This window comes from Oncorhynchus mykiss, chromosome 3 (assembly GCF_013265735.2).
Source record: "Oncorhynchus mykiss isolate Arlee chromosome 3, USDA_OmykA_1.1, whole genome shotgun sequence".
Classification (NCBI taxonomy): domain Eukaryota; kingdom Metazoa; phylum Chordata; class Actinopteri; order Salmoniformes; family Salmonidae; genus Oncorhynchus; species Oncorhynchus mykiss.
Window position 1 is genome coordinate 8982350 of NC_048567.1, and position 17527 is coordinate 8999876.

General features: G+C 44.8%; 1 protein-coding gene and 1 pseudogene across 1 annotated transcript in view; one reads left to right on the top strand and one right to left on the bottom strand.

The window, feature by feature from the left end:
* Window positions 1-244: 244 nt before the first annotated feature.
* Window positions 245-5497, top strand: LOC110520813 (annotated as a pseudogene).
* A 237-nt stretch (window positions 5498-5734) lies between these two features.
* Window positions 5735-17527, bottom strand: part of LOC110520814 (integrin alpha-10) — a 62779-nt gene continuing 50986 nt past the window's right edge. The window contains exons 14-30 of the mRNA XM_036968013.1: window positions 17083-17289; window positions 16500-16630; window positions 16185-16351; window positions 15530-15672; window positions 14936-15046; window positions 14715-14800; window positions 14314-14455; window positions 13953-14045; window positions 12772-12848; window positions 12492-12581; window positions 12319-12403; window positions 11930-12043; window positions 11734-11841; window positions 11480-11593; window positions 11295-11390; window positions 7878-7991; window positions 5735-7752 (exon numbers count right to left, since the gene is read on the bottom strand). Of these exons, the coding sequence (XP_036823908.1) occupies window positions 7702-7752; window positions 7878-7991; window positions 11295-11390; window positions 11480-11593; window positions 11734-11841; window positions 11930-12043; window positions 12319-12403; window positions 12492-12581; window positions 12772-12848; window positions 13953-14045; window positions 14314-14455; window positions 14715-14800; window positions 14936-15046; window positions 15530-15672; window positions 16185-16351; window positions 16500-16630; window positions 17083-17289 (1929 nt within the window). The 3' untranslated portion in view covers window positions 5735-7701. The remainder of the gene's footprint in view (window positions 7753-7877; window positions 7992-11294; window positions 11391-11479; window positions 11594-11733; window positions 11842-11929; window positions 12044-12318; window positions 12404-12491; window positions 12582-12771; window positions 12849-13952; window positions 14046-14313; window positions 14456-14714; window positions 14801-14935; window positions 15047-15529; window positions 15673-16184; window positions 16352-16499; window positions 16631-17082; window positions 17290-17527) is intronic.

The window sequence follows — 17527 nt, forward strand, 5'->3', positions numbered from 1 at the left end:
TTTGCGAGGATTCTCCCGAAACTCATTTCATGATCTGAAAAGGGTGTTTTGCAAAGGTTTGTGAGCATGGCAGTTAAGTTATAAAATTAAAGTTGTTAGTAAACGTTGTTGAATAGCCGTGATTTGGTTACTGGTTGTGAGTGTCATCATACTTCTCAGCATAAGTATGATGAACAGTCCAAAAACGATGAACAGTCCAAAAACGTGTTGTTGACCTGTTCCCCGGTTCCTCCTGTTTCAGCATATGACTGCCCAGGAGGTGCGGCTGTGTGGCCTGCTGCTACAGGAGCACTTTGGAGAGGATAGGCACTCACCTGCTCAGAGGAGGGGCACAGAACCTCAGGACCATCGCCAATGAGACCAACACACCACTGGACCTGGTACTAAACAAACGCACACACATAAAACATTTTCCAACCTAGGTGGTGACCCTGTCTCTTCTGCAGGTGAAGAAGTCTCTGTGTGTGTTGGTACAGCACGGTGCTTGTGAGTTCGGGCCGGCGAGGCCCCGGGAGTCCAGTGGAGTACCGGGCCAGCTGTGAGTGGGTTCTAAGTGTTCTGCTGTACCCGCGGTACATCTACACAGCTAAGACCCTGTATGGAGACGCAGGAGAACTCATCGTGGAGGAGGTCCAACAACGAGGCCATATGACCTTGAGCAACACAGTCAAGACTGTAGCTGACCGACTCACTCATAACATGGAGGATGTGTGAGAGAGCGATTACAAGATGTATGATTGTTCTATATTTTCTTCTCCTTCTGTCCTCATGATTTTTCTCTCTGTAGAGGGTCGTAGTATGGAGTACAGTGAGGTGGTCTCAGCCTTCTCTAAGCTGGTGGAGACTCACTTCCTGCAGTGCTGTCCTCCGGTGGCCGAGATGGGAACTGCAGCCTTCTCTACCCCGGCGACCCCCAGCACCCCTGCCGCCCCCGCCTCCACTGCCCCCCCAACAGCAGAGAGCAACCCCGACTGCTACAAGCTGCCCCATGTCACACTCATAGGTACCGTAAACACTTTGTCTCATATAACACGTAGTACCTTTTCACCTGCGTGCATACCCACATGTAAACCTCCTGCTATATGTAATTCAGGTCGTGGGAAGCGCAGACGCTCCAGTGACGATAGTGAGGAGCAGAGAGGAGGGAAGAAAGTCAAGATGAACTCAGAGGTCAGACCCTCTACTCTTGACACTCAGAGATAATGGGCTGCTATAGAGAATCAGATAACCTTGTTCTGTTTTTCTTTTACTCCTCTCAATAAGGAATGGAACCGTTTTGAATGACTTGTGCCACTTTCTATCTCCTCCCCCCCTCTCTTTCCAGTCGTGTGGTGATGAGGGGATCTACTGGCAGGTGAACTTTGAGAGGTTCCATCAGCACTTCAGAGACCAGTCCGTCATTAGTGCTGTGGCCAGCAAACTGGACCAGGTCAGTGTCACAGACCCCTACAGACCACCTCCGTATGCTTGTAGACCAGGAGAGATTTAATGGGGGTGGTCTAAGTCAGTGATTCCCAAACTGAGGGCTTAGCAGGGAGGGCGTGGCCTAGTTAAATAAATAAAAAATGTCAACATTTTCTCTGCACTTCAAGACAACATGTGTAGAATTGCAGGAAAGCTTTAAACCTACCAGATGTTTTCTCCACCAACAAGACGGGTGTGAACTAGAGGTCGACCGATTATGATTTTTCAACGGCGATACCGATTATTGGAGGACCAAAAAAGCCGATACCGATTTCAAAATAAATAAATACAAATAAAAAATGTATTTGTAATGATGACAATTACAACAATACTGAATTAACACTTATTTTAACTTGATATAATACATCAATAAAATCAATTTAGCCTCAAGTAGATAATGAAACATGTTCAATTTGGTTTAAATAATGCAAAAACAGTGTTGGAGAAGAACGTAAAAGTGCAATATGTACCATGTAAGAAAGCTAACGTTTAAGTTCCTTGCTCAGAACATGAGAACATATGAAAGCTGGTGGTTCCTTTTAACATGAGTCTTCAATATTCCCAGGTAAGAAGTTTTAGGTTGTGGTTATTATAGGACTATTTCCCTCTATACCATTTGTATTTCATTAACCTTTGACTAGTAGATGTTCTTATAGGCACTTTAATATTGCCAGTGTAACAGTATAGCTTCCGTCCCTCTCCTCGCTCCTCCCTGGGCTCGAACCAGCAACACAACGACAACAGCCACCACATCGAAGCAGCGTTACCCATGCAGAGCAAGGGAAACAACCACCCCAAGGCTCAGAGAGACTGAAGTTTGAAACGCTATTAGCGTATTACTTGTATGCTCAGTCAGATTATATGCAACACAGGACACGCTAGATAATATCTAGTAATATCATCAACCATGTGTAGTTAACAAGTGATTATGACTGATTGTTTTTTACAAGATAAGTTTAATGCTAGCTAGCAACTTACCTTGGCTTACTGCATTTGCGTAACAGGCAACGAGAGAGAGGCAGGTCGTTATTGAGTTGGACTAGTTAACTGTAAGGTTGCAAGATTGGATCCCCCGAGCTGACAATGTGAAAATCTGTCTTTCTGCCCCTGAACGAGGCAGTTAACCCACCGTTCCTAGGCCGTCATTGAAAATTCACACTCCATTGTTGCGGAAGCCCGCCTGATATGGCTTCTACATCTGTATTGCTTGCTGTTTGGGGTTTCAGGCTGCGTTTCTGTACAAGCCCTCTGTGACATCAGCTGATGTAAAAAGGGCTTTATAAATACATTTGATTTGATTGTTGTTTACTTTGTGCATCGCTGACTTGACAATTAATGGTGGTCTGACTTGCAGATAGGGCTGGATAGGGCTGGATAGGGCTGGGAATTGTCAAGGACCTCATGATATTATTACAATACTTAGGTGCTGATACGATATGTATTGCGATTCTCACGTTTCTATATGCAATGCGATATTGCGATTTGATGTTCCAAAGATATTGCTCACCATATGTCCGCTGCAGAGGCACTAGAGGACCAGGAGAACGTTTTGATCAGTCATGGAAATAAAAGTGCAGAAAATCTGTTGGCTTACTATTATAAAAAGAAGATGGAGAACAAGTGAGTTTATTGATTGATTCCTAAGTGGATGGATGGATAGATTTGGTTTTATTCTCTAAGTCTCCTGCTAAGGTCTCTTTAGGTCTGCATGTTGACTTTTAGAGGACAATAGAGGACCACAATGGAAACAAGTCTGACTTTTTGTGTATATAATCCTCAGCAATTTTGCTACATGTACAATACTTCCTGTGTTTGATTGACAGGCGTCTGCTGGAGAAGTCCCAGCGAATTGTGGCGATCCTGGCATCGCTGCAGGCCAGTGGGGCGGAGCCTGAACAGCTGACAGAGGTGGAGGAGATGATCACTGCCCCCGAGAGACAGCAGCTAGAAGCCCTGCGACATCACATCAACAAGTACTGCATTACCACTGCGCCTTAATTACCACTGCGCCTTAATTACCACGGCACCTTAATTACCACTGCGCCTTAATTACCACGGCACCTTAATTACCACTGCGCCTTAATTACCACGGCGCCTTAATTACCACTGCGCCTTAATTACCACGGCGCCTTAATTACCACGGCGCCTTAATTACCACGGCACCTTAATTACCACTGCGCCTTAATTACCACGGCACCTTAATTACCACGGCACCTTAATTACCACGGCACCTTAATTACCACGGCACCTTAATTACCACGGCGCCTTAATTACCACGGCGCCTTAATTACCACGGCGCCTTAATTACCACGGCACCTTAATTACCACGGCACCTTAATTACCACGGCACCTTAATTACCACGGCACCTTAATTACCACGGCACCTTAATTACCACGGCACCTTAATTACCATTACATCTTAATTACTACTACATCCATACTATAGATCTATAGAGACAGCAGGTAGGGGCCCTGCAACATCACATCAACAAATACTGCATTACTACTACTACACACGTACTATAGATCAGGGATGGGCAACTTTGATGGGGATGGGGGGGCCACAAAAAATATGAGCATCGCGGGTCTGCGCACCACATCCATACCCACTCATGCAGTCGGAGCCGACCCTTTTAGGGGCCCTAAGCTAGGAGACAATACATTTACTTTTTAGAGTACATTTCCTGCAATTCTACACATTTTGCCATAAGGTGGAGAGAAATGTTTTCTGCTTTTAATATGCTATCTGAGTGAGAGGGATTAATTCAACCATGATTACTGCTAGTTTAGATAAGACTAACAATCTACAGAATGTTAGCTGACATGGCTGAGTGACTGTCAGTGACTGACATAACAAGAGAAACTGCTGATGCACAACATGTCAAAATTACAACTTGTGTATTCTACTATTCTAACTCTCAACAGTAAGTTGAGACCTCCAACTAGAAGACCTACGACGTCACATCAACAAGTACTACTACTAAATCAAATCAAAGTTTATTTGTCACGTGTGCCGAATACAACAGGTATTACAGTGAAATGCTTACTTACCAACGGTGTGATTTTTAGGTAAACAATGGATAAGTAAAAACAACAGTAAAAAGAGTGAAAAATAGCAGTAGCGAGGCTATATACAGGCACAGGTTAGTCAGGCTGATTGAGGTAGTATGTACATGTAGGTATGGTTAAAGTGACTATGCATATATGATAAACGGAGAGTAGCAGTAGCGTAAAAGAGGGGTTGGTGGGTGGCGGGACACAATGCAGATAGTCCTGGTAGCCAATGTCTGGGGGCACCGGTTAGTCGGGCTAATTGAGGTAGTATGTACATGAATGTATAGTTTGAAGTGACTATGCATTATTGATAAACAGAGAGTAGCAGCAGCGTAAAAGAGAAGTTGGGGGGGTGGAACAATGCAAATAGTCCGGGTAGCCATTTGTTTACCTGTTCAGGAGTCGTATGGGGGTAAAAGCTGTTGAGAAGCCTTTTGGTCCTAGACTTGGTGCTCCGGTGCCGCTTGCCATGCGGTAGTAGAGAGAACAGTCTATGACTGGGGTGGCTGGGGTCTTTGACAATTTTTAGGTCCTTCCTCTGACACCGCCTGGTGTAGAGGTCCTGGATGGCAGAAAGCTTGGCCCCAGTGATGTACTGGGCCGTACGCACTACCCTCTGTAGTGCCTGACGGTCGGAGGCCGAGCACTTGCCTTACCAGGCAGTGATGCAACCAGTCAGGATGCTACTGCTACGACACCCATACTATATATCTATAGACAACAGCTAGAGGCCTACGACATCACATCAACAAGTACTAATACTGCTACATTACTGTAGCTTTATTACCTCTTTCTTTTACTTGTTTCCTTTCTCCCTGAAGGTTGGACTCTACAGAGAACCAGGTGGATGAGACTGTCTTTCTTCTGGAGTCCTACATCTTCTCTACCAAGACCAAGTGAGAGGGAGGGAGAGAGAGAGAGGGAGGGGAGAAACTCAATGGACATAAAGTTGCATCAATAAAATGTTTGCGTTTTCATATACCTGACTCACTTGGTGCTTTTTCTGCCTGACGTACAGGCGTCGTTATTTCAGTTATATGTTCAACAATGTCTGCTAGTGTGAAAGTGTTTTTTATTTTATAGAATGAAGTAGTCTGAAATGCCAGATTTAAAAATATATTTTTTTAATGTAATAAGATATTTGGTTTAAGTGTATTTAGTTAATGTGTATGAATGATCCTATGTATGTATAAATGAACATGAAAGAAACTAAAATAACATTTACAAAAACTTTAATTATCAACAGTTTTAATTTGACTCAAAAAATGAACTGTACTGTAGAGAAAATGGGTGGAAAATCTAAAGTCATGATGACTTCTGAATATTAAATAGACAGTTTGGTTTGTAACAGCGTTTCATAGAAATCCAAATATATTCACATGATTATAAGTGGCCCCCATTATCAGGTAGTGCATTTTCATTCAAGCTTCCTTGAAGGATGGAACTGCTTTCCATATAGCACAACATGGTACTAATTACAGGTTGATACCTGTACGGTATCTACTTATACAACATGGTACTAATTACAGGTTGATACCTGTACGGTATCTACTTATACAACATGGTACTAATTACAGGTTGATACCTGTACGGTATCTACTTATACAACATGGTACTAATTACAGGTTGATGCCTGTATGGTATCTACTTATACAACATGGTACTAATTACAGGTTGATACCTGTATGGTATCTACTTATACAACATGGTACTAATTACAGGTTGATACCTGTACGGTATCTACTTATACAACATGGTACTAATTACAGGTTGATACCTGTATGGTATCTACTTATACAACATGGTACTAATTACAGGTTGATACCTGTACGGTATCTACTTATACAACATGGTACTAATTACAGGTCGATGCCTGTACGGTATCTACTTATACAACATGGTACTAATTACAGGTCGATGCCTGTACAGTATCTACTTATACAACATGGTACTAATTACAGGTTGATACCTGTATGGTATCTACTTATACAACATGGTACTAATTACAGGTCGATGCCTGTACGGTATCTACTTATACAACATGGTACTAATTACAGGTCGATGCCTGTACTATATCTACTTATACAACATGGTACTAATTACAGGTTGATACCTGTACGGTATCTACTTATACAACATGGTACTAATTACAGGTTGATACCTGTACTATATCTACTTATACAACATGGTACTAATTACAGGTTGATACCTGTACGGTATCTACTTATACAACATGGTACTAATTACAGGTTGATACCTGTACTATATCTACTTATACAACATGGTACTAATTACAGGTCGATGCCTGTACTATATCTACTTATACAACATGGTACTAATTACAGGTTGATACCTGTACTGTATCTACTTATACAACATGGTACTAATTACAGGTCGATGCCTGTATGGTATCTACTTATACAACATGGTACTAATTACAGGTCGATGCCTGTACTATATCTACTTATACAACATGGTACTAATTACAGGTCGATGCCTGTACTATATCTACTTATACAGATCTACGCTGTTTGAAGTCTGCAGTCATTGAACATCATACCAAGTCACATTGCACCAGGAGTGTCAAACTCATTCCACAGAGGGCTGTGTGTCTGTAGGTTTTTGTTTTGTCCATTCAATTAAGACCTAGACAACCAGTTGAGGGGAGTCCCTCACTAAGTCGTGACCTTAATTCATCCATCAAGTACAAGGGTGGAGTGAACCTGCAGACACTCGGCCCTCCGTGGAATGAGTTTGACATGTAGTGTACAGCATTATTTCCTGTCTGGGACATCTCTGAAGAAAACTCATGTACACATCCTTCCTGCTGTATATTTCTAAACAGGTGTGTAACTACAGCCCTACAGCCATGGGTTCACCTGTAGAAACAGACAAGATGTTGGGGTGTCTGACGATAGATGCAGTCTGTGCCATGTGGTGTTAGGTGTTTTGACAGTTCAGACACACACTGGGCAACGCTCATCTATACCGGCTGTGCGTTCTTTATGGGGGGGTGCATGATTTAGAAGAGGGAAGGCATCTGTTTTTATTGCTGGGGGGGCGGAGCAGTCTCTGTGCAGGTCGTTGCCATGGGGATGGGCACGAAGTGGACTGTTTCTGTGGTTCTCTGGTTGTCACAGATACTGTATCCATTGACTGACATCATGGCGGCGAGGGACGGGCTCAGTCCTCGAGTTCCTCGTCCTTTATCTGTTTACGAGTGAAGAACCCCAGCTGGAGAAAGGAGGGATGAGAAGGAAGGAGTGAAATCCAAAGTGTTGATCTTTACCATAAAGGCAGAGGAGAAACAAGTTGTTGCAGAGTGTGAGGTACTGTATGGTGAGGTGTGATTGGTGTACCTTCCACATTGCGAAGATGATGAGGGCCAATAGCAGAAGCCCTCCAATGATGCTACCTATCAGAATCCAGAGAGAAATAGGGATGGCCCGCCCCTTTAGTACCTCCAACACCGTCTGACGGAGAGAAAGAGAAAAAAGGCTGATAGTAGAGACAGTCAGAGATATTCATCACCCTATACCAGCTTCCTACTCTATCTGGATGTAAACGACAGACAGACATCATCACCCTATACCAGCTTCCTACTCTATCTGGATGTAAACGACAGACAGATATCATCACCCTATACCAGCTTCCTACTCTATCTGGATGTAAACGACAGACAGACAGATATCATTACCCTATACCAGCTTCCTACTCTATCTGGATGTAAACAACAGACAGACAGACAGATATCATCACCCTATACCAGCTTCCTACTCTATCTGGATGTAAACGACAGACAGACAGACAGATATCATCACCCTATACCAGCTTCCTACTCTATCTGGATGTAAACGACAGACAGATATCATCACCCTATACCAGCTTCCTACTCTATCTGGATGTAAACGACAGACAGACAGATATCATTACCCTATACCAGCTTCCTACTCTATCTGGATGTAAACAACAGACAGACAGATATCATCACCCTATACCAGCTTCCTACTCTATCTGGGTGTAAACAACAGACAGACAGATATCATCACCCTATACAAGCTTCCTACTCTATCTGGATGTAAACGACAGACAGATATCATCACCCTATACCAGCTTCCTACTCTATCTGGATGTAAACGACAGACAGACAGATATCATTACCCTATACCAGCTTCCTACTCTATCTGGATGTAAACAACAGACAGACAGATATCATCACCCTATACCAGCTTCCTACTCTATCTGGGTGTAAACAACAGACAGACAGATATCATCACCCTATACCAGCTTCCTACTCTATCTGGATGTAAACAACAGACAGACAGACAGATATCATCACCCTATACCAGCTTCCTACTCTATCTGGGTGTAAACAACAGACAGACAGATATCATCACCCTATACCAGCTTCCTACTCTATCTGGGTGTAAACAACAGACAGACATCATCACCCTATACCAGCTTCCTACTCTATCTGGATGTAAACAACAGACAGACAGATATTAATCACCCTATACCAGCTTCCTACTCTATCTGGATGTAAACAACAGACAGACAGATATCATCACCCTATACCAGCTTCCTACTCTATCTGGATGTAAACAACAGACAGACAGATATCATTACCCTATACCAGCTTCCTTCTCTATCTGGATGTAAACAACAGACAGACAGATATCATCACCCTATACCAGCTTCCTACTCTATCTGGATGTAAACAACAGACAGACAGACAGACATCATCACCCTATACCAGCTTCCTACTCTATCTGGATGTAAACAACAGACAGACAGATATCATCACCCTATACCAGCTTACTACTCTATCTGGATGTAAACAACAGACAGACAGACAGATATCATCACCCTATACCAGCTTCCTACTCTATCTGGATGTAAACAACAGACAGACAGACAGATATCATCACCCTATACCAGTTTCCTACTCTATCTGGATGTAAACAACAGACAGACAGACAGATATCATTACCCTATACCAGCTTCCTACTCTATCTGGATGTAAACAACAGACAGACAGACAGACATCATCACCCTATACCAGCTTCCTACTCTATCTGGGTGTAAACAACACAGACAGACAGATATCATCACCCTATACCAGCTTCCTACTCTATCTGGATGTAAACAACAGACAGACATCATCACCCTATACCAGCTTCCTACTCTATCTGGATGTAAACAACAGACAGACATCATCACCCTATACCAGCTTCCTACTCTATCTGGATGTAAACGACAGACAGACAGACAGATATCATCACCCTATACCAGCTTCCTACTCTATCTGGATGTAAACGACAGACAGATATCATCACCCTATACCAGCTTCCTACTCTATCTGGATGTAAACAACAGACAGACAGACAGATATCATCACCCTATACCAGCTTCCTACTCTATCTGGGTGTAAACAACAGACAGACAGATATCATCACCCTATACCAGCTTCCTACTCTATCTGGGTGTAAACAACAGACAGACATCATCACCCTATACCAGCTTCCTACTCTATCTGGATGTAAACAACAGACAGACAGATATTAATCACCCTATACCAGCTTCCTACTCTATCTGGATGTAAACAACAGACAGACAGATATCATCACCCTATACCAGCTTCCTACTCTATCTGGATGTAAACAACAGACAGACAGATATCATTACCCTATACCAGCTTCCTTCTCTATCTGGATGTAAACAACAGACAGACAGATATCATCACCCTATACCAGCTTCCTACTCTATCTGGATGTAAACAACAGACAGACAGACAGACATCATCACCCTATACCAGCTTCCTACTCTATCTGGATGTAAACAACAGACAGACAGATATCATCACCCTATACCAGCTTACTACTCTATCTGGATGTAAACAACAGACAGACAGACAGATATCATCACCCTATACCAGCTTCCTACTCTATCTGGATGTAAACAACAGACAGACAGACAGATATCATCACCCTATACCAGTTTCCTACTCTATCTGGATGTAAACAACAGACAGACAGACAGATATCATTACCCTATACCAGCTTCCTACTCTATCTGGATGTAAACAACAGACAGACAGACAGACATCATCACCCTATACCAGCTTCCTACTCTATCTGGGTGTAAACAACACAGACAGACAGATATCATCACCCTATACCAGCTTCCTACTCTATCTGGATGTAAACAACAGACAGACATCATCACCCTATACCAGCTTCCTACTCTATCTGGATGTAAACAACAGACAGACATCATCACCCTATACCAGCTTCCTACTCTATCTGGATGTAAACAACAGACAGACAGATATTAATCACCCTATACCAGCTTCCTACTCTATCTGGATGTAAACAACAGACAGATATTAATCACCCTATACCAGCTTCCTTCTCTATCTGGATGTAAACAACAGACAGACAGATATTAATCACCCTATACCAGCTTCCTACTCTATCTGGATGTAAACAACAGACAGATATTAATCACCCTATACCAGCTTCCTACTCTATCTGGATGTAAACAACAGACAGATATTAATCACCCTATACCAGCTTCCTTCTCTATCTGGATGTAAACAACAGACAGACAGATATTAATCACCCTATACCAGCTTCCTACTCTATCTGGATGTAAACAACAGACAGATATTAATCACCCTATACCAGCTTCCTACTCTTTCTGGATGTAAACGAGTCAGGCACAGACAAGGCTAAACCAGTCCTCCACTATTAGTGTTAATCCTGCTGTTCTCTCACCTCCCTCCAGATGGCGCCACTCCCCAGAGTGACCAGGTTAGATTCCTGAGCAGCCAGATGATAGGCACTCACTATCCTCACCACCTTAAACTTAGCCTGGTGACAGAGACACAAAGTCAGAGTGGGTGTTTTTATAGTTAGAGCTGTTTGTGTGTGTGTGTGAGAGAGAGAGAGAAACTTCGTACCTGTCTGAAGAAGTTGTCGTGGACCCTGCGGCTGACTCGTATGAGAGCGGTCTGTCCTCGATGCAGCTGCTGTACCTCACACACCACCTCCACACACCACGACCTGCTGCAGTTCTACACACCGCACACAGAGACATGTTACAACTGTAAATACACTATATAGCTAGTTAGGATTGTGAATGTGATCATCTTGTGTGTGGGTATTTGTGTGTGTGTGCGTGCATCAGTGTATATGTGTGTGTGTCTGTTCTCACCAGTAGGTCAGTCTGTTGCATGTCTTCAGGATGTAGTGGTCGTACATCTCTCTGTCTGTCCTTCTGCTGGGACACGTCACTGTCTACACTGCAGTTCACCCCTGTCACCTGACATCATAAAGGTCACAGTTCAGAACCAGAGAGAAATGACAATAACTGTTTATTCCAACAGTAGTGGGAGAGGGTTAGTACTCACGTTGTAAGAGAAGACCTCAGTAACAGCCATGAAGATTCTGTCTCCAGCTGCTACAGAGGGCAGGCTCAGCCTCAACTCCAGGTTACTCACACTGTAACAGCCCAGGTTCTGCAGCTACACACAGAACACATTAGTCTGACGTGTGTGTGTGTGTGTGTGTGTGTGTGTGTGTGTGTGTGTGTGTGTGTGTGTGTGTGTGTGTGTGTGTGTGTGTGTGTGTGTGTGTGTGTGTGTGTGTGTGTGTGTGTGTGTGTGTGTGTGTGTGTGTGTGTGTGTGTGTGTGTGTGTGTGTGTGTGTGTGTGTGTGTAAAGACAGTATGTATGGTTATGTGTGTGATTGTGCAGTAAGGATATTAAGGAAACAGATATATTGTGTGTGCACTGCTTACCCTGAAGTGTGTGTAGAACTCTGGTCCTATTGCCTCTGATATGGTTCTGGTTGGGTGGACCTCATAACGGTTCAGATTGGAGTCACTACAAAGAAAGGTAGAGATACAGGGAATGAGAGAGAGAGAGAGAGAGAGAGACCGAGAGACCGAGAGAGAGATAGAGAGAGACTAACCTGGTGATGAAGAGGTCAGGTTCGTACTGAACCACAGTCTGGAGCTGAACACTGTTGTCTCCCAGCGTAGCCTCTCTCTCCACACTGTCACTATGGGAACCAGGAACAGAGAGATATATGTGACAGACACATGAGAAGACAAACACACAGTACTTCTGTCTCTACTGTAGGATTATGACTAGGGTTAGACGGAATCAGTGGAGGCTGAATTTCAGGTTAATTTCTAGAAGCTCCCAATAGGAATCCCTTTACATTCCTCCATAGGATTATAATGAGTTACCTGGCAACTGTGAGTTTCATCTGGACTTTACTGAGCAGAGACGTACAGCTGAACTCAAACTCTAACATGAAGTTCACCTGACAGAGAGAAGATAAGAGGTGGTGGGGATTGAGTTTGTGGTATCAGAACTACACTGATACTTGTGACATAGGGCCGTGCATTATCATGCTGAAACATGAGGTGATGGCGGCGGATGGCAAGACAATGGGCCTCAGGATCTCGTCACAGTATCTCTGTGCATTCAAATTATCATCCATAAAATGCAATTGTATTTGTTGTCCGTAGCTTATGCCTGCCCATACCATGACCCTACCCCCACTATGGGGCACTCTGTTCACAACGTTGACGTCAGCAAACCACTCACCCACACGACGCCATACACACTGTCTGACATCTGCCCAGTACAGCTGAAACCGGGATTCACCCGTGAAGAGCACACTTCTCCAGCGTACCAGTGGCCAGCGAAGGTGAGCATTTGCCCACTGAAGTCAATTACAATGTCGAACTGCAATCAAGTCAAGACCCTGGTGAGGACGGCGAGCACACAAATGAGCTTCCCTGAGATGGTTTCTAACAGTTTGTGTAGAAAATCTTCAGTTGTGCAAACCCACAGTTTCATCAGCTGTCTGGGTGGCTGGTCTCAGACGATCCCGCTGGTGAAGAGGCCGGATGTGGAGGTCCTGAGCTGGTGTGGTTACACGTGGTCTGCGATTGTGAGGCCAGTTGGACATACTGCCAAATTCTCTAAAACGACGTTGGAGGCAGCTTATGGTAGAGAAATGAACATTCAATTCTTTGGCAACAGCACTGGTGACATTCCTGCAGTCATCATGCCAACGCTCCCTCAAAACCTGAGACATCTGTGGCATTGTGTTGTTTGACAAAACTGCACATTTTAGAGTGGCCTTTTATTGTCCCCAGCACCTGTGTAATGATCATTCTGTTTAATCAGCTTCTTGATATGCCACACCTGTCAGGTGGATGTATTATCTTGGCAAAGGAGAAATGCTCACTAACAGGAATGTAAACAACATTTGTGCACAACATTTGAGAAAAATATGATTTTTGTGCGTATGGAACATTTCTGGGATCTTATAAATAAGCTCATGAAACATGGGACCAACACTTAACATGTTGTGTTTATATTTCTGCTCATTGTATTTGATGCCAGACAGACAGACCTTGGAGTGGGAGCGGAACACAGGATAGCTGACATTACAGGAATGACTGTTGGAACTGAGAGATGTACACTCAATTTTCAACTGGGTATCCTCCTAGAGAGAGAGAAGGAGAGAGTGAGAAAGATAGGGATGGAGACATCGAAAGGGAGGGAGGAAGAGAGAGAAGGGGGAGGAGACAGAATAAAATTGTCAGGTCCATGTTGTAAATCTGTGTGTGTGTGTGTGTGTGTGTGTGTGTGTGTATGCGCGTGTGTGTGTGTGTGTGTGTGTGTGTGTGTGTGTGTGTGTGTGTGTGTGTGTGTGTGTGTGTGTGTGTGTGTGTGTCTGTGTGGTGTGTGGTGTGTGTGTGTGTGTTTCGTACCCGTATACTGAGACTAGAGAAGTGGAGGTTGCGTGAGTAGTGCAGTGTCAGGCTGGTGTTGTAGGCGTTCTCCAGTCTGTTCTGCAGCTGGACTTCTACAGCCAGACGTCTGCGAGGGCTACGGATCACATAGGGCTGCTGTCTGCAGAGAGGAGTTACATTCAGACATTCATACAACTACTACACAACTACTACACAACATTAATACAACAACTACAAACATTAATACATGAATACAACAGGAACGCTTGACTTAGTAATTGTTTGGCTGATTGAGTGTTGACTGGACACAAAAAAGAGAGGAACATTTTTGATCAGGTGTGTGTGTGTGTCTATACGTGTGTGTCCATGCATGTGTGTGTGCACATGTGTTCGTGTGTGTTTGTGTGTGTGAGATGTACCTTGTCCCAGAGATGTCCATATGAGCCTGCAGCACCAGATCAGTGACACACACATCATCCTCACCACAGTCTTTGAAGAAGGCAATCTGGAGACATCAAGGTACAGTATTTGAAATGGAGGTGCCAGAGTAATACTGTAGATAACGTACAGTAACAGTACATTACATCATACAATGTGGCCAGGATGCTACGAGCACCCCACACACACCCCACACACTGACCGATCTCTTGAAGGTGGTGGGCCAGCCTTCGTCCAGCACTGGGCCACTCTCTGTGTCGTTGATCTTAAAGCGCAGGGAGAAACTGATTGGACGGATGTAGTCTGCTGTGTCCTATCACAGACAGAGACAAAGGGTTAGAGGTCAATATCATGTTTCAGCATGTAGATTGTGTGTGTCGGTCGGGGTGAAGGATGTGTGCAAATGTGTGTTTTGGCATTGTGTGTGACATATGGAAGGGCAGGTTGTGGCAGTAGCGTGTACATGTTGGTTGTGTGTTTGTGTCACGGCATGTGTGTATGTTAGTTGTGTAGTGTGTGTGTATGTTAGTTGTGTAGTTTGTGTGTGTGTTTGTGTGTGTGTGTGTGTGTGTGTGTGTGTGTGTGTATGTGTGTGTGTGTGTGTGTGTGTGTGTGTGTGTGTGTGTGTGTATATGCCATTTAGCAGAGGCTTTTATCCAAAGCGGCCCTACAGTCATGCGTGCATACTTTCTTTTAAAAGTATGTATGGTCGCTGTTTGGTCCTAGGAATTGAACCCACTATCCTGGTGTTGCAAGTACCATACCAGCTGAGCTCTGGTGTGTGTGTCATACTCACAAACACATGGAAGGTCAGGTTGTGGCAGACGGTCTGTCCTGTGTGAACTCTGACCCCCAGCTGTGTCTGTCTCTGGTTGCTGTCGTCAAACAACGCCCTCGCTGTCAACTTTCGCTCATCCAACATGGCCACCACCGACAGATCTGGGGAGGAGAGAGAAGGGGATGTTGATAACAAATCTATCAAATCTAACATGCAGACTCCCTCCCTCCCTATCTCCCCTCCCTCTCCCTTACTCTCTCCAGTCCCTGCCCCTCCCTCTCTCCCCTCCCTCTCCCTTACCGAAGCTGCTGCGGTGAGTTCCAGGGGAACGGGACAGAGCCAGGAAGCAGGCTGTAGCGTTGAGACAGGCAGACTCCCTCCCTCCTCTCTCCTTCCCCCTCCCTCCCCCTCCCTCTCTCCCCTCCCTCTCCCTTACCGAAGCTGCTGCGGTGAGTTCCAGGGGAACGGGACAGAGCCAGGAAGCAGGCTGTAGCGTTGAGACAGGCAGACTCCCTCCCTCCTCTCTCCTTCCCCCTCCCTCCCCCACTCTCTCCCCTCCCTCTCCCTTACCGAAGCTGCTGCTGTGAGTTCCAGGGGAACGGGACAGAGCCAGGAAGCAGGCTGTAGCGTTGAGACAGGCAGACTCCCTCCCTCCTCCCTCCCTCTCCCTTACCGAAGCTGCTGCTGTGAGTTCCAGGGGAACGGGACAGAGCCAGGAAGCAGGCTGTAGCGTTGAGACAGGCAGACTCCCTCGCTCCTCTCTGACATGTCTTCTGGATGACGTTGATGGAGTGGGGCTGGAAGGACAGACTCATGTTGATCTGGACTATACTACGAGAACTGGAGAGAGGGGAGGGAGAATTGATCATTCAATGATGACGATCATCATCACATTTAAAAAAAAATACTCCACAGCCAAGTCTGACAATTTATCCCTCCCCTCCCCTCCTCTTCATTCCTCCACCTCCCCTCATCCCTCCTTTCTTACCTGAGTAGTACAGCACTGCCCTGGGCCCCCACAGCCAGGTCTAACAGACCATCTCCATCCAGGTCTAATCTGGCACTCACACTGCGCCCAAAATACTGCAGAGAGGGGGACAGGGACGACCCTGCGATACGCTACAAGGAGAAGGAGAGGTGAGCAAGGAGGTGGAGAGATGAGGGTAGAGAAGTGGTGGAGAGAGACATAGAACGAGGTCAATGGAAATACTATAGCTAAGAATGATATCACTTTAAAAACAAATCTTCACTTTTCTTTTCACAGAGATGGACTCCACCTATACTTCTGGTGACACTTCTTTCTCTACCTGTTTGTAGTTGTGGATGATGTGTATGTCTACCTGTTTGTAGTTGTGGATGATGTGTATGTCTACCTGTTTGTAGTTGTGGATGATGTGTATGTCTACCTGTTTGTAGTTGTGGATGATGTGTATGTCTACCTGTTTGTAGTTGTGGATGATGTGTATGTCTACCTGTTTGTAGTTGTGGATGATGTGTATGTCTACCTGTTTGTAGTTGTGGATGATGTGTATGTCTACCTGTTTGTAGTTGTGGATGATGTGTATGTCTACCTGTTTGTAGTTGTGGATGATGTGTATGCCCTGGCCGTGGTAGACGTATATGGCCCCATTGTGTCCGTCCTCTAGGGGTGCCCCCACCAGCAGGTCAGTGTACCCGTCATGGTTGAGGTCTGGGGCGGAGGCCAGGGCGTAGCCAAACCTAGCATCCTGGAACCTATCCTCTGCCTTCAGAGTACCGTTAGACACAAACACCTCCTCCTGAGAGAGAGAGAGAGACAGAGAGAGAGAGAGAGAGAGAGAGAGAGAGAGAGAGAGAGAGAGAGAGAGAGAGAGAGAGAGAGAGAGAGAGAGAGAGAGAGAGAGAGAGAGAGAGAGAGAGAGAGAGAGAGAGAGAGAGAGAGAGAGAGAGAGAGAGAGAGAGAGAGAGAGAGAGAGAGAGAGAGAGAGAGAGAGAGAGAGAGAGAGAGAGAGAGAGAGAGAGAGAGAGAGAGAGATG